Source organism: Talpa occidentalis, unplaced genomic scaffold (assembly GCF_014898055.3).
Source record: "Talpa occidentalis isolate TD23 unplaced genomic scaffold, MPIMG_talOcc4v2.1 talOcc4.15, whole genome shotgun sequence".
Lineage (NCBI taxonomy): Eukaryota > Metazoa > Chordata > Mammalia > Eulipotyphla > Talpidae > Talpa > Talpa occidentalis.
The window spans coordinates 31,288,007-31,301,894 of NW_023601543.1; the positions used below are offsets into that span (position 1 = coordinate 31,288,007).

Sequence of the window (13,888 nt, forward strand, 5' to 3'; positions counted from 1 at the left end):
GAGGGGAGCAGCGGTTGAGACAGGAGAGGTCTGCTCACCATGTGGGACCCTCGCCCACTGGATCGAACCGGCACTACAGAGGCTGCAGGCAGCTCCACAGCGCTGCACTCAAGTGCTGCGCCACCAGGGGAGGTCCCATACTTCAAGTTTTTCATCACGATGGACAGAGAAAATAAGCAAAATTTAAAGAAATATTATAAAATTGTATGTTTCACTCCCAATGACAGCAAAGAAGCCCAGTCTCTGTACTGGAATTTAGTGTGCGAATGATTTGTTTGTGGAGGAGAAACCTGAAGGGTCTGTATTGTTCAAAGACAGGACAGGAAGTCCAGAATCAATCACATTTATTGCCACATAAAATCATCAGCAGTAGCAGATATCGCCAAGCTGTCTCTCTTTCCCTCCTCCCCGCTCTGAAGGCTAGGGCTAGGCATTCAAATGGCTTCAGTAAATTTTCCTCTCATTCTGTCAGTGTAGACATAGATTCAAGAGTCTAAAGAAATGACAGAGAACTGGGATTCTTACAGCTCTAAGAAGTAGTCTCTACTTAAAAAAAAAAAAAGTCATCATTTTGATTTCTGGCATGGATGAATAATTTATTTATGACATTTAATACAAACAGACCACCACCTGACTGGCATTTTCTCAAAAACCACATCACTCTTCCTATTGGTCTTTTTGTGGTGAATAATCGGTCAAGACCTGAAAAGGTGTTAAATCCCCAGTTTCACAGTCCCCTTGTAAGGACAAGTAAGAATTAGGAAGCAGGACCTCCCTGGTGGCGCAAGGGGTTAAGCACCGCACTATGAAGCAATCCGCAGCCTCTGCAGCACAAGTTCAATCCCCAGCCATGGAACAACCCAGACCTCTCCTGACTCTCCCACTGCTCCCCTCAGCAGTGCATTTCAATCTGCCTTTTCTGTTTCCCACTCTGTCTCTGGTGAGTCCTCTCACGCCCTGCATTTCTGGCCTGTACCCCAGCTCTTGTATGCATAAATAAATCTTAAAAAAAAAAAAAGAATTAGAAAGCACAAAGCTCCTATAGGCCTTAATAAACAGAAAGCCCCTCCACTCCACCCTTACCACAGGCCACACCTGGGACAGGTGACTTCCACTTGCAATAAATTAATTAGCATGACACGTCCATGATATTACAATTCCCGTGACTGCAAGTATCCTTAAAGAACATCTACAGGGCCTCCCTGGTGGTGCAGGCAGTTGTGTGCGGCGATGTGAGGCTGTCCGCTCGCGGCCTCTACAATGCCGGTTTGATCCCCGCTGGCTGGGGAGATGCCCACATGGCGAGGCAGACCTCTCCTATCTCACCCGCTGTGCCCCTCAGCAGTGTGTTTCATCAGTCTGCCTGTTCTGTTCCCCACTCTGTCTCTGGTGAATCCTCTCACCCTCTTGCACATCTGGCCTGTGCCCCGGTTCTTGTATAAATAAATAAATCTTTAAAAAAAAAAAAAAAGAACATCTATAGATTGCTTCAGTTTACAGACCAGAATAAAAACCCCTAGTCTTTATTCAAGGATCACTAGTTCTTTCACAAAGGGATTATTGCCTGACAGGACTCCTCATGGGTGGGATGGTTTAACTGGAAATTTGATTTGTCCAGAGCACATATCTTGCATAACAGCACCTGGCCTTCAGCAAGGGTAGGGAGGAATGTGCCATCTTGGTGCAGCAATGCCAAAGTCACACATAGGCCACCGCAAGTCTCTGTATGGGACATCAGCTCCCTTAGGTACAGGAGACTGAAGTATAATGTCTCCAAGAGGAATGAAGTATAGATTCATGCTACAACTTAGACAGCAGTATGCTGCATGAAAGAAGTCAAACACTAAAAGCCGTGGTACAATTCTATTTTTATGACCTAACCAGAACAGGCAAATGCAGAGACCAGAAAATGGATTCAGGCTCACAAAGGCTCACTTTACCCATAAAGCAGGAATGGGGAGTGAATACTGAATGGGTACAAGTGGCCTTTTGGAATGGTCAAAATGTGGAGCTAGATGGTGGGATGAAAGCACAGCATGGTGAATGTACTAATTGCCACTGAATTGTACATGTTCATGGTTAAAATGCAAATTTTACAACATGTGTATTTTACCACAGTAAAAAAGAAAAAAGTTACATTCACCTTTTAGTTCCATTTCTAGAAATTCTATTTGCTTCCTTTTGGTATTTAGTCATTTCTTCTTTGTGTTTTTTTTTCAATAGCTCATTGATTATTTAAACCTGTTAAATACATTTTTTAATAGTTTGTGTCTGATAATAAATCTTTGTAGATCTACAGCTTTAGTTTATTGTGTGTGCTGATGTTGGCTTTTTTAAAAAGTATGTGTACATTTGGGCTTTACCTGTGAGAAACTTGTTCAAGTCTCAATTACAGGTAGACTCCTTCAGAAAGGATGAGATTTGGTTCTGCTACATACCTGAATTTTCTACCAAGAAAGAATTAAACTGAGCTGATAACATTCACTTGAACTTTGAAGCCACATGAGGGAAAGCTTGTGACTGCAAATATCAAAGAATATCAAGAAAGTGAAAAGAAAATTGACCAAATGGAATAAAATATTCGTAAATCAGAAAGAGTCTAATATATAAGGAACTCCTACAACTCTACATCAAAAAGACAAAGACACAATAAATGGGCAAAAGACTTGAATAATTTCTCCAAAGATATACAAAAAGCCAATAATTAAATTGCTTAATAGCAATTAAAAAGACAAATTAAATTTAAATATGTCAACATCATTAGTCATTTGAAAATTGCAAATCAAAACCACCATGAGATACCACTTCACCCCTACTAAGATGGGTGTAATTAAAAAAAACAAACATAAAACAGACCACCACATGGATAGACTGGAACCCCTGTATGTTGCTGGTGGAAAGTTAAAATGGCCGTTGCCATGGAAGAAAACAGATACTCAAATAAAACCAAAACATGAATGTTCAGAGAAATCAAAGAGGTACTTACTCATAATCACCAAAAGGTGGAAACAACTCAGATGTTCATCAATGATGAACATACAACAAAATGTGGTCTACTTCTATGAAGGAATACTATTCACCCATAAAAAGGAATAGAGAACAGATACATGCTATACCATGTAGGATAAACCTCAAAAACACACTAAGCGAAAGAAGTCAGACACGAACTGTCCCATGTTATAGAATTCCATTTATATGAAATATCCAGAAAAGGCAAATCCACAGAGATAGAAAGTACATTGGTGCTTACTGGGCACTGCAGGGAGGAGGGACTGGGATATGATTGCTCGTAGGTACAGACTTACTTTATAGGATGATCAACATTTTCTTTTTTTTTTTAGATATATTTATTTTTATACAAGAGCTGGGGTACAGGCCAGAGGCATGGGAGGGTGAGAGGATCCACCAGAGACAGAGTGGGGAGCAGAACAGGCAGATGACTGAAATACACTGCTGAGGGGAGCATGTGGGATCCTCACCGGCCAGCCGAGATCAAACCCACAATGCAGAGGCTGCGGACAGCCTCATAGCACTGCGCTCAACCTGCTACGCCACTGGGGAGGCCCTGAACATTTTCTAGAATGAGATAACAGTGATGGGTGCATAACACTACAAATATACTGTACAGCACTGAATAGTATATTTAATTGTTTTTAAACCATAATAGTCACTATGATTGAGCATGTTCTTTCTACAAAGCTCATTCTAAGAAGGTTCAAATTCAAGGCCCCACACTTACCTGCTGGATGCATTCAGGCAATTGTCTTAACCCCTCGTGACTTAATAACATCATCTGTTAAATGAGGATAACAGCAGTATCAACCTCCATAGGGTCGATATGAAGATTAAATGTGTTAATATGTGGATAGCACTTTAAACAGTGCTTGGCACATAGTAAGAGTTAGCTAAATGTTAGCTATTGTGATCATTTCAACAAATCCTCACAACAACCCCATGAAGCAGGTACAATTAGTTATCCCCATTTTGCAGAAGTGAAAAATTGAGGCACAAGGAGAATAAGCAACTCACCAGATTAGCCAGCCAGCAAGTGGCAAGCAAAGCCAGGACTCAGACACCAGCAGTTTGGCTTCAGAGTCCCTGCTTTCCATTGTTGCCATGCTCTACCGCACACGCATCTGCTTTTTCAAACACTTGAACTCAGGGTTATTTTTGTCTACAATAAGGATCAATTACCTAGTTTAAGGTTTCCAAAAAGTGAAAGAACTTAAAGTAAATATATTAAGATAAGATTAAGTAAATCCCATCATGTCTAGTGCACACCTTGTATCTTGATTAAAATCAGGGAGTCTGGTGGGGGGGGTCACCAACTCTTGGCATCTATTATATGTCATATATTAGGCATCTCTTAGTTGGTTCCTTAACTGCCACCCTCTGGGAAATGAGGCAGGGGGACTTCTCCATTAGCCACAGTCGCTGCAATGCCCACAGCCCACCAAACTCTCAGGAACCAACACTGTTTTGATTTCTTTTTTTTTTTTTTTTTTTTAAGATTTATTTATTTATTTATTTATACAAGCACTGGGTACAGTCAGAAGCGCGGGAGGGTGAGAGAATTCACCAGAGCCTGAGCAGGGAGCAGAGCAGGCAGAAGGAGCCAAGTACACTGCTGAGGGGAGCAGCGGGCGGCAGGAGAGTTCTGCGCGCCATGTGGGACCCTCCTCCGGGAGCTGCCGGGGATCGAACCGGCGCTGCAGAGGCTGAGGGCAGCTTCGCAACCCAGCGCTCAACTGCTGCGCCACGGGGGAGGCCCTGTTTTGATTTCTTTTTAAATAAATAAAACACACATAATCCAGCCCAGATTAGACCCGTGTCCCCTGCTTTTTGAAAGTCTGAGCTGCACCACTTCACGTTCAGGGAAGCCCTGCAGTGGTACCTATTTTTGCTAAATGAAAAAAAAAAAAAGAGAGAATTCTCATTTCTATGACAAAAGAAAGAGTGAGACTAGCAATCATTCAAGGTTGATTTTGCAGAGCTGTCCAAGAGGCAGTTTCCGTTTGGAGCAGAAAGAGTAGTCCTCCCCAAGCTCCTGCCCCGGAAACTATTCTATACCACTGTGATGTATCCTGGCATGCCTAGTTTTACTATTTGTTTGTGTGATTTTAGGTTTTATGTGTTTTTTGGTATAAATGCTCAGAAATATTCTACATGTGAATAATCCTTAACGTTTCCTCCGCCTTTACATGGGGAAGGTAGGAATGCTCTACTTTCAGACAGTGGGGAAAACCTGTATTTTTCTTTCTGCCAACACCACTGTAAAATAAATTTTTTTAAAAAACCATTATGGGGGGGGCTCCCTGGTGGTGCAAGGGGTTAAGACACAACCTACGAAGCTGTCTGCAGTCTCTGCAGCACGAATTCAGTCCCCAGCTGGCCAGGGAGATACCCACATGGTGCAGGAGACCTCTCCTGTCTCGCCCGCTGCTCCCCTCAGCAGTGTATTTCAGTCAGTCTGCCTGTTCTGCTCCCCGCTCTGTCTCTGGTGAATCCTCTCACCCTCCACACCTCTGGCCTGTACCCCGGCTCTTGTATGCATAAATAAATAAATTTAAAAAACAACCGTTACAGAGGAAGGGGTCCAAGAAGGCAAAAATGTGTAGGGTTCGCAAAAGTCATAGTGTGGCCCTGACAGGAAAGGTGAGACTCAGGACATGTCTTCCCTTCAAGGAAAACAGGCAATGCGCATAACATCCTGCTCTTTTTAGTGTCCTGGGTGTTGAGCAAAAGTGAACAGACAAGTTGGGAAAGCCAGCACTCCTACACCCCAAATCTCAGACTTAGGGATATTCAGCTGAAGACCTGATGCAAGGGAATAGGTGCCTGAACCAGGGCAAGGGGAAGAGGGGATGCCTGGCACTCCGGATTTTTAAACACCTTCCCTCTCCTCCACCGCCGTCTGGAAGCTCACCATGATTTACTCCTGAAAATAACACTGCACTTATAATGTGAAAATTGCCAGGACTTCGTCGCCAAACTACCATGTATCACCACGGGCAAGTTGCTTGGCTTCCTGAGCAAAGATGGGATGATAATGATGGCCGTCTTACAGGTAAACGTAGGCTAAGTTATGTACAGCGCCAAGTTTAGTGCCCATTATAAAAACTTAATCTTGCAGAATGAAAGACAGCAACACATCGCGGAACGTGTAAGAACACTTCTCGGCGCGAAACCCTAGAGTCTTGAATCGCTACTTGGCCCTTTATTTCATGCATCCGTGGGGGACAACAGTTTAAGTAAGAAAGTAGTTCTAGAAAAAGGGAGGGGGAGGAGTGGAAAGGGGTAGTTGGGATCGCGACCACTTTTCCCAGGTCTGCAGTGCTGGCCGGAACAAGGCGCCCTTTTAGGCACCTGCGCTGCAAAGCGTGCTGCAGTAAGCAGTGTAGCGACCCAGTACAGCAAATAGTGCTCGCAGCACCAAGGAAGGAGGGGGCCGTGCAGCAGAGGTATCCTCGGGCACACTAAACACTGGGCAGGTTTCAACTCTTGCCTTCTGACTTGGGGTCGTTACCAAAAATATGAATTAATTGGCGTGTCCTTAAGAAGTACATTAAGTTCTTGCAGCGTGCATCGGAGCATCGGAGTACTTTGCCAACCCAGCGCCAAACTCCCGCGCCCAAAATGCGCGGTGGGATCTCATTTCCGAAACCGAGCGCAAGCAGCCCTCTAGCTAACCACTTCGCCTTCATCCCTAGCCTGGTGGTCGGACTTTACGTGAGAATGGAACAGAACCAGATAGCCCTCTCCATGAGTCACCAACTTCTAGGAGGGGCGACTAGAGCTTGGAGCCCGACGCAGGCTAAATTAACAACTTGGCTTAAGCGTGCTGGAGCTGCCGAGGGCAACGCTTTTCGCAGCGCTCTCTCAGTTCCCTCTCGGAAGCAAGAGACACAGCGCCTTTGGCAGGCTGCAAACATCGAGGGTTGTGCGGAGGAATATATGGGCCAAATACTTCTCCGCGAGCTCGAGGAGCAAGGGTGCAGTCTTGCCCCCCGCCCCACCCCCACGCCCCGCCGAGAAAAAAAAAAATGTTCACAATCCGCACAGTACCTTCCTCGAATCACACACATCGTACGACTTGGGAGTTGTCCGTTAAGTTGCAAGTTGGAGTTACCGTTGCTTGCTCAAAGCGTGCCCACTACAAGCACTTCTTGCACACACGCGCCCTATTTTATTTCCACGCCGGGGCTACCAGCGCGCCCCCAGCCGGTCCCACCCACAAAAATAGAGGTAAGCGCGCAGGCTTTGAACCTGCGGAAGGCAACATAAGCCTGTGTAAAGCGCGCAAGGCCCCTCTGGATTTAAAAGAAGTCCGGCCGCCAGAAGGCACCTAACGGGCCAGACGGCGGTAGCTCTAACCGCGAGCGCGGCATCGCCACAGACGGCGGAGCGGAGCCTGCGGGAGCGCACGCTTCATCGACAGCTCGCGGGGCATGGAGAGTCCTTCCATGGCCGGCGCGCCTGGCACCAGCGACTGCAGCCTGAGAGTCGGTGGGGACGGGGAAGACCTGCACGGTCGGTATCTGGACGGGGACAGGTGTTTAGGCGAATTCCAGGAAGGGAATTGCCCTGCAAGAGGTTGGGTGGACGTGACGCTGCGAGGCTGTCTCCGCGGCGCTCCTGCCGCGCCGCCTAGTTTTCTGCAGTCCACGCAAGGTAGGCTGCAAAGCCCTGGTCGCTCTTGCTTCCCTCCTTTCCCAGATGCAAATCCTGCCCTGTGCTCGCTGTCTGGGACGGAAGGAGACACGGAGGATACTCTCTCTGAACCTGAGCAGCCGACAGCAGCAGCAGACCATCTTGGCGTGAGAGGGCCCATCCCTTTGGACGACGAAAACCGTGAGGGCGGCGGCCGAGACCAGGAGCCCCAAGAACAGCGGGAAGAACCGGCCCCTGCGGCCACAGTTGCGGCTGCGGCCGGGCCACAGATGCCAGAGAGGAAGCGCCGCTGCCGCACCACATTCTCCGAGTTGCAGCTGCATGAGCTGGAAAGTCTTTTCCGTCGCAATCAATACCCCGACATGTTTACAAGGTAAGGGGTTTGCTCCGAAGGCGCCCGGTTCTTCAGGGGACTCGGACTTATCTCGGGGTGTCTTAGGGTGTTTCCTGAGACCCTAGCTATCCTTTCCTGAGCCAGAAGCCTGTTAAGGAGCTCAAGAAGGTGGGGTTCATTCCCGCTTTTTGGAGTCCCGGCGATGCCTGTGGGGCAGAGCAGGGTCGGATTGAGCCTGCCTTAATTTCAAACTTTTGGTAATTGGTCCTTTTTTTTTGCTTTTGTCTTTTTGCATTAATTTTCATATTTTGAATATTGCGTGAAAATATTTATCTTGCACGCTTGATTTTTTCGCGCCTTTTACCGTTTGCGCACGAGGCGAGCGCGCCACCCTACGCTTGGCCATGCCGCTTGGGGCGCTGTTTTCAGACGGCGGAGTTCTGTGCTTTATATTGCTGGTGGCCCTTCCTTTCGCCTGGCTTGCCGGGAGCCCCCGTGGAGCTTTCCTCAGTATGAAGGGGCAGGCCCGTTGTGGCCCGGCAGGAGAGGGGGAGTAGATGTGAGGCTGAGGGGCGCCCTTTCTGGTTCCCAGATATTCAACTTAGCCCAACAGAGAGCAAAAAAAAATTTCCTTCGAGCATTTGGCCAGGACAGTAGTTTGGAATTTCTGCTTGAGTGTTCACTCCCCGTTACAGTCCACAGAAATAATTTGGTTCAAAAGATCGCTTAAAGATGTTTTGGTATTTTATTTATTTTAACGGAGGAACCACTCAAGATTTCCGGGGTTATTCTCTGCTGTTCCACAAACAAAAATTGATTGAGTCACATTCAACGAACAGACACACGATCAGGAACTTAACGATATATTCCCCTCTTCTATCTTATTTAACAAATAAGTTATCTGTCCCTGGGAAAGCCCTTGTAAAGCAAGCATCTAGGCCTATTGCAAATTGTGCTGGGAAGGGGGATGGAGATAATGTACACAGTATATTTCATTTAACCCACAACTCCAAATACTGAACATGCACAATTTCCCCCCCCCTCAGAGAAGAGATTGCAACACGCCTGAATTTGAATGAATCCAGAGTGCAGGTCAGTAAATCTTAAAAGAGCAATTGACTGGGCAGCCATTCTAAACCATGTCTAAGATTTTATCCTGAACCTTCTTAAATTGGTGTGTTTTTGTTCTCTTTTCCATGTGTAGCAAACAAGTTTTTAACATCGGGTACTTTGGGGGTGGAAAACGGTGGGAGAAGTAAGTCTGAGCTTATGGAAATGGCCAAATACCAGAATAGGTTAAATTATGTTGGTGCGCATTCCCACCTGGGAAGTATTCAAATTACTGCACTAATATGTTAGGTTCTCAGAAGGTTCAACTGTACTGATTATGTAAAAGGCTTGAAATCAAGCATAACTCTTGGCTAAATGAATATAAATGTTTACAGGGTGGGTGAGGAATTCACACACAGAACACAGTACATATGCTGTACATACACAGTATATTTAGTTAAACTGAGACTGGCACAGGGTGGAGACAGCTTAAAATTCCAAGTTCTTGCTCCTTCTGTTTTCGTGTGTTTTTATAAAGCAGTGTAGAGAGCAGCAGCCTTAAATTTTTATATTTTTTGGAAGGCTTCATTGTCAGCCTAAAAACATAAACAGCATTGATAGCCTTAATGGGGAAAGTTTACAAACTCTGGAAAATGGAAAAACAATGGGGAAAAAATGAAAGCAATTTGAATAAAGTCCCACTGACCTAAGAAAGGATGAGAAGTTAGAGAGGAATCATCTATGTGTAAATATAGGTGTCACTAATTCAACTGTACAAAACTAGCACAATGTGTAAGTAAATATCCTCTGGGGGAATTTTTAACATCTAAGAATTTTTTTTCTTTTGAGAATGTAAGTTTTCTGGAATTTGACCAGTTGTGTGGGGGCTCTCACTTCAGGCCAGATACTTAACTGTCTTCATTTAAAATGCTTTTTCATTTACTCGGGCATTGATTACTAATGTGTAGGCCACAGGATCAAAAGTGAGTATTTGAGGTCATAGAAAGCCAAAGTTACATCAAAGGTATATTTCCTTCTCAAAACATATATACAAATAATATATAGATGCAAATGCTGAAATATATAGTTATAAAATAGAAAAAAATATATGTTTAGAATGTTTATATATTCTATGAAGTACGTATTTATAACACATAATATGTATTTGTAATATGTAAGATATTCTATACTATATAGAATATGTGTGTATGGTATATATTTATAATATATAAACTGTATAACACAATATATTTAAATGTATATTAATGGCATGTAGCATGCATATATTTTATGCACATATATATAATATATAACGTGTATATATTTTATGGCTTAGTAGTTCTGCCCCAGAGTGCTTGAGTGCAGGGATGGAAACCTGCCGGCCACAAGCCCCTGAGTGGTGGCATCAGGCTGGAATCACAATCAGGCATGGTCTCAGGTAGAGAGGACTAGACCTCCAATTTCTCAGGCAGGCAAGGTAAACTCAAAGGAAAAGAAAAACAAAGTTTGCTAAGTTGCTTCCCCCCCCCCACCTCCCTGGGTTTACATAGCCCTCTCCATGGGTTTCTGAAGGGAAAAAATGAGCCAGAAAACACAAATGAAGAAAAAGACAAAGTTCTCATTATCTACACATTCAATTGGATCAATTCCATCCTCCAGGAAATTTAATAGACACTTCCCCTCTCTTTTGCAAATATAGTAAACCTGTTTTATGAAACTAATATTAAAAATATGAAGCTACGATCCAGCCCATACCAAAATTTGCCAGATGTGGGCTTTGGTTTTGTTTAGGGAGATTTGACCTCATGTATATTTTAATCCCACCAAAATGAGTTCTGTTACACTGGCCTTCTTGAGACCACATATTCATGCAGTAGAAGGCTCCCAAATCCTAAAATGGGAAAGGGAAAAGGTGACTTCTAGTGCTTAAAATGCAGTTTGAGGACTTTAAAAGGAATTAAATATAATGTAAACGCCATAAACTAGTTAAAAGGACAATGGCGCCTAATTGATGTTCTGGTTTGTTAATAGGAGCAGTCATTTAGGGAGGAGCCTTTATTGTGATCTCTACCCCCACATTGTTGTTGAAGGACTTCCTAAAATGTGCAGTGGGACTTTGTGCCCTAGGAAGGAGCGGCTGGATTAAGGTCTCCTGGTTAAGGAGTGGAGCAGGCAGGGCCTCAGGTGCTGCATCACTCCGGGGAACAGCGGCTCCTGTCCATGATCCTGAAATTGTAGCTAGTGCCCCCTGAGCTGACCTGTCCTGAGCTTGGGAAGGTTTGGGGGGCAAAGCAGATGAGAGTTTGCAAACTTGACCATGGTGACCGTGCTGTACATAATCTCTTATCAGGGGAGAAGGATCTTGAGACTTCAGTGAATTTGGATTCAGTCAGGCTAAACTGTCTTCCAACACTGAAGGTTAAAATATCAAAGCAGGGTCCAAGGCCGTGGCAACTGTCATGTTCCGGCAAGACAAGCCGCAAAGTCCCTGGGATGCCGTGCTCAAGACTCCTTTGCCACACTGCCTGTTAATCCCTGCAGGATTTCAGGGAAAGAGTTATCCCTGAAACACCGTTGAAGGAAACCTGTTCAGAAGTGCAAGGTGCTCCTGTTGATCAGTTACTTCAGACTGGGCTTGCGCTTTTCAGATAGGGTTGGTGCCCCTCAGTATGTTTTTAATGAGACCCACTTTTTCTAGACCATGTTCAGTTTCCCCTACAACCAGGGCGACAGGGAGTGGAGAGAAGCTGGTGGAGGCAGCTAGCACAGCTGATGTCCCACTGTCTCTTTACCCTGCAAACGGGCATCAACATTAATAACAGTGACCCGGTGCCATTGAGCTGTTAAGCCTGCTTCCTAGAGTGAATAAAAAAACATGCAAGAATACTCATTGGGAGGAGAGAGACAAAGCCATGTGCCAAGGTCTGGACTGGGCTTGGCTCACTAAGGGCTCACTTGAGGGAGATGTGCTGTTCAATCTCCTGAGAGATTATAGCAAGAGAGAAATGGCAGCTTCTGTGATTTACAATCTCAATGGAGAGTTGCATGTATTTTTTTTTCTGTTATGACATGAACTGTTCAGTATACTAAACCGATCCCTTTTTCCGCTCTGATTGAAGGTTTGGTTTCAGAACAGAAGGGCCAAGTGGAGAAGATACCAGAGAACTCTGATGTACAGAAATATTGCCCCCTTTGTGATCGGCGCTCCAATGGGGGTAGTCCTTGATAGGTTCTACAATGGGTATCCCATTGTAGAACCTGCGTGGAGATGTGTTCCTGTGGTGCCAAGGCCCGTCATGCTGCCTGGGCCTCCTGTGGCACACGGGCAGCCTCTGCAACCCATGCCACACATGATGCCTATGCAACCTATGATGCCCGCGCAGCCCATGATGCCGATGCCACCTGGGCCACCCATGATGCCCGAGCCACCCGTGATTGCTGTGCCACCCAGGCCACCTATGCCTCACTATGATCTGGCCCCTGTAGGCATGGCCTGGACCCCTGTTGTCAATGGTCATTTCCCAGGCCCCATTTTCTAAAGTGTGTTTGTTCTTTATGACAGTTTTTTCCAAAGTATTTTTTCTGCGATAGCAATTGTGTATAGCATAACATCCAGAGCAGTTCATCAAATACCTGTTGAATGAATTCAATGAGCAAAATTAAAAGTGCCTGTTGGTTTTGTAAGGCACAGTGTGTTTTCAATAAAGATGCAAGTTACTTATACGTTGGTTTCAGGTGTCAAATGGGATCCGTGGGTACGGGTGCTGATTGCAGAGGGAATGGGATTCAAACAGAATGTGGAGGAGCACACATCTGACGAAGAAATAGTCCCAAAGTGACCTCGATAGGCCACGCACAACAGGGTTCTCTGGGTGCCGGTGGCAGGTTCCTGCTGACCACACACCTTCCCCCGTCCTCAGCCCCCTTGGAAGCACATTCACATGCAAGACGGGAAAGGCTGAGTCTAGTGAGCCAACAGTATATTTCCACTGTGTTGCACTCATCCCCAAGTGCTCAGCGGCCATGGATTCTAAGGGACTCTTGCTGGGATGATGAGGACAGGGCTGTAAGGGAAGATGGCAGCTGACCATCCAGTGCTCTCCAGATTATCTTCACTGGCCTCCACTTTGTGGAGCAGCTAGGGGAATAGACACGGAGGGACGCCATTAAGATGAGAAAGAGGACACATCTCTGATTTCTACTCCCAGCCCAAGAAAGCTTATTCTCATAGGTTCCCTGGCTCAGAAAATGGACATTTATACCCACAAGTGTAGTTTATTACCTTCACTCTCTGAGAGAGGGTTCTATGGACGATGGTCTAGAATATGCACTCACTGAAAAGAAGCAACCTTCACCTTAGCTCATGCTGCCTTCAGGTACTACTGCCAAGAGAGAAAATGAGAAAAAAGTGGGATGTGGGGGAGAGGCCAGGCCCACACTGCTTTTCAAACTACCTTTTCAGTAGAATCTTTGCTTTTGATCAACCTCTAGCATGTACAGTAATTTTGTAAAGACAGTCATGGTATGAGATGACTGCAGTGACTTCAGGGAAGGTCACAGACACCACAATTTCTTCTTATGGGATGTGGGTTAGGGGGCAGGGGGTACCAAAACCAAGTTTCACGCAGTTAAAAGGTAGTTTGAAGAGAGTATTTTCTTGCAGCATTGTCTGGTACTTTTCTTTCCTTCCGTCCCTTCACACAAGGAAGCCAAACATCAGCAAAACAGCTGTATGTAATGTGTGAATTACGCAGAGGGGAGTTTATGGCTGCCCCAGAGTGCCCAGCCCCTCTTGGGAGTGCAGAGCACCCAGGAATGTACCTATGCATGGCT

At 45.4% G+C, this 13,888-nt stretch overlaps 1 protein-coding gene across 2 annotated transcripts; it reads left to right on the forward strand.

Annotated features, from left to right (window-relative positions):
- Positions 1-7,416: 7,416 nt before the first annotated feature.
- On the forward strand, positions 7,417-12,763 carry ESX1 (ESX homeobox 1). 2 transcript variants are annotated; one of them, XM_037512945.1, is made up of 4 exons: positions 7,417-7,530; positions 7,717-8,044; positions 9,052-9,097; positions 12,175-12,763. In XM_037512945.1, exons 1-4 carry the CDS (start codon positions 7,449-7,451, stop codon positions 12,592-12,594), a joined length of 876 nt encoding a protein of 291 aa, XP_037368842.1. In that variant the 5' UTR covers positions 7,417-7,448; the 3' UTR covers positions 12,595-12,763. The 2 variants fall into 2 exon arrangements, with proteins under 2 accessions (XP_037368842.1, XP_037368843.1); XM_037512946.1 differs by having other exon boundaries at positions 7,417-7,506.
- The last annotated feature ends 1,125 nt before the right edge of the window (positions 12,764-13,888 follow it).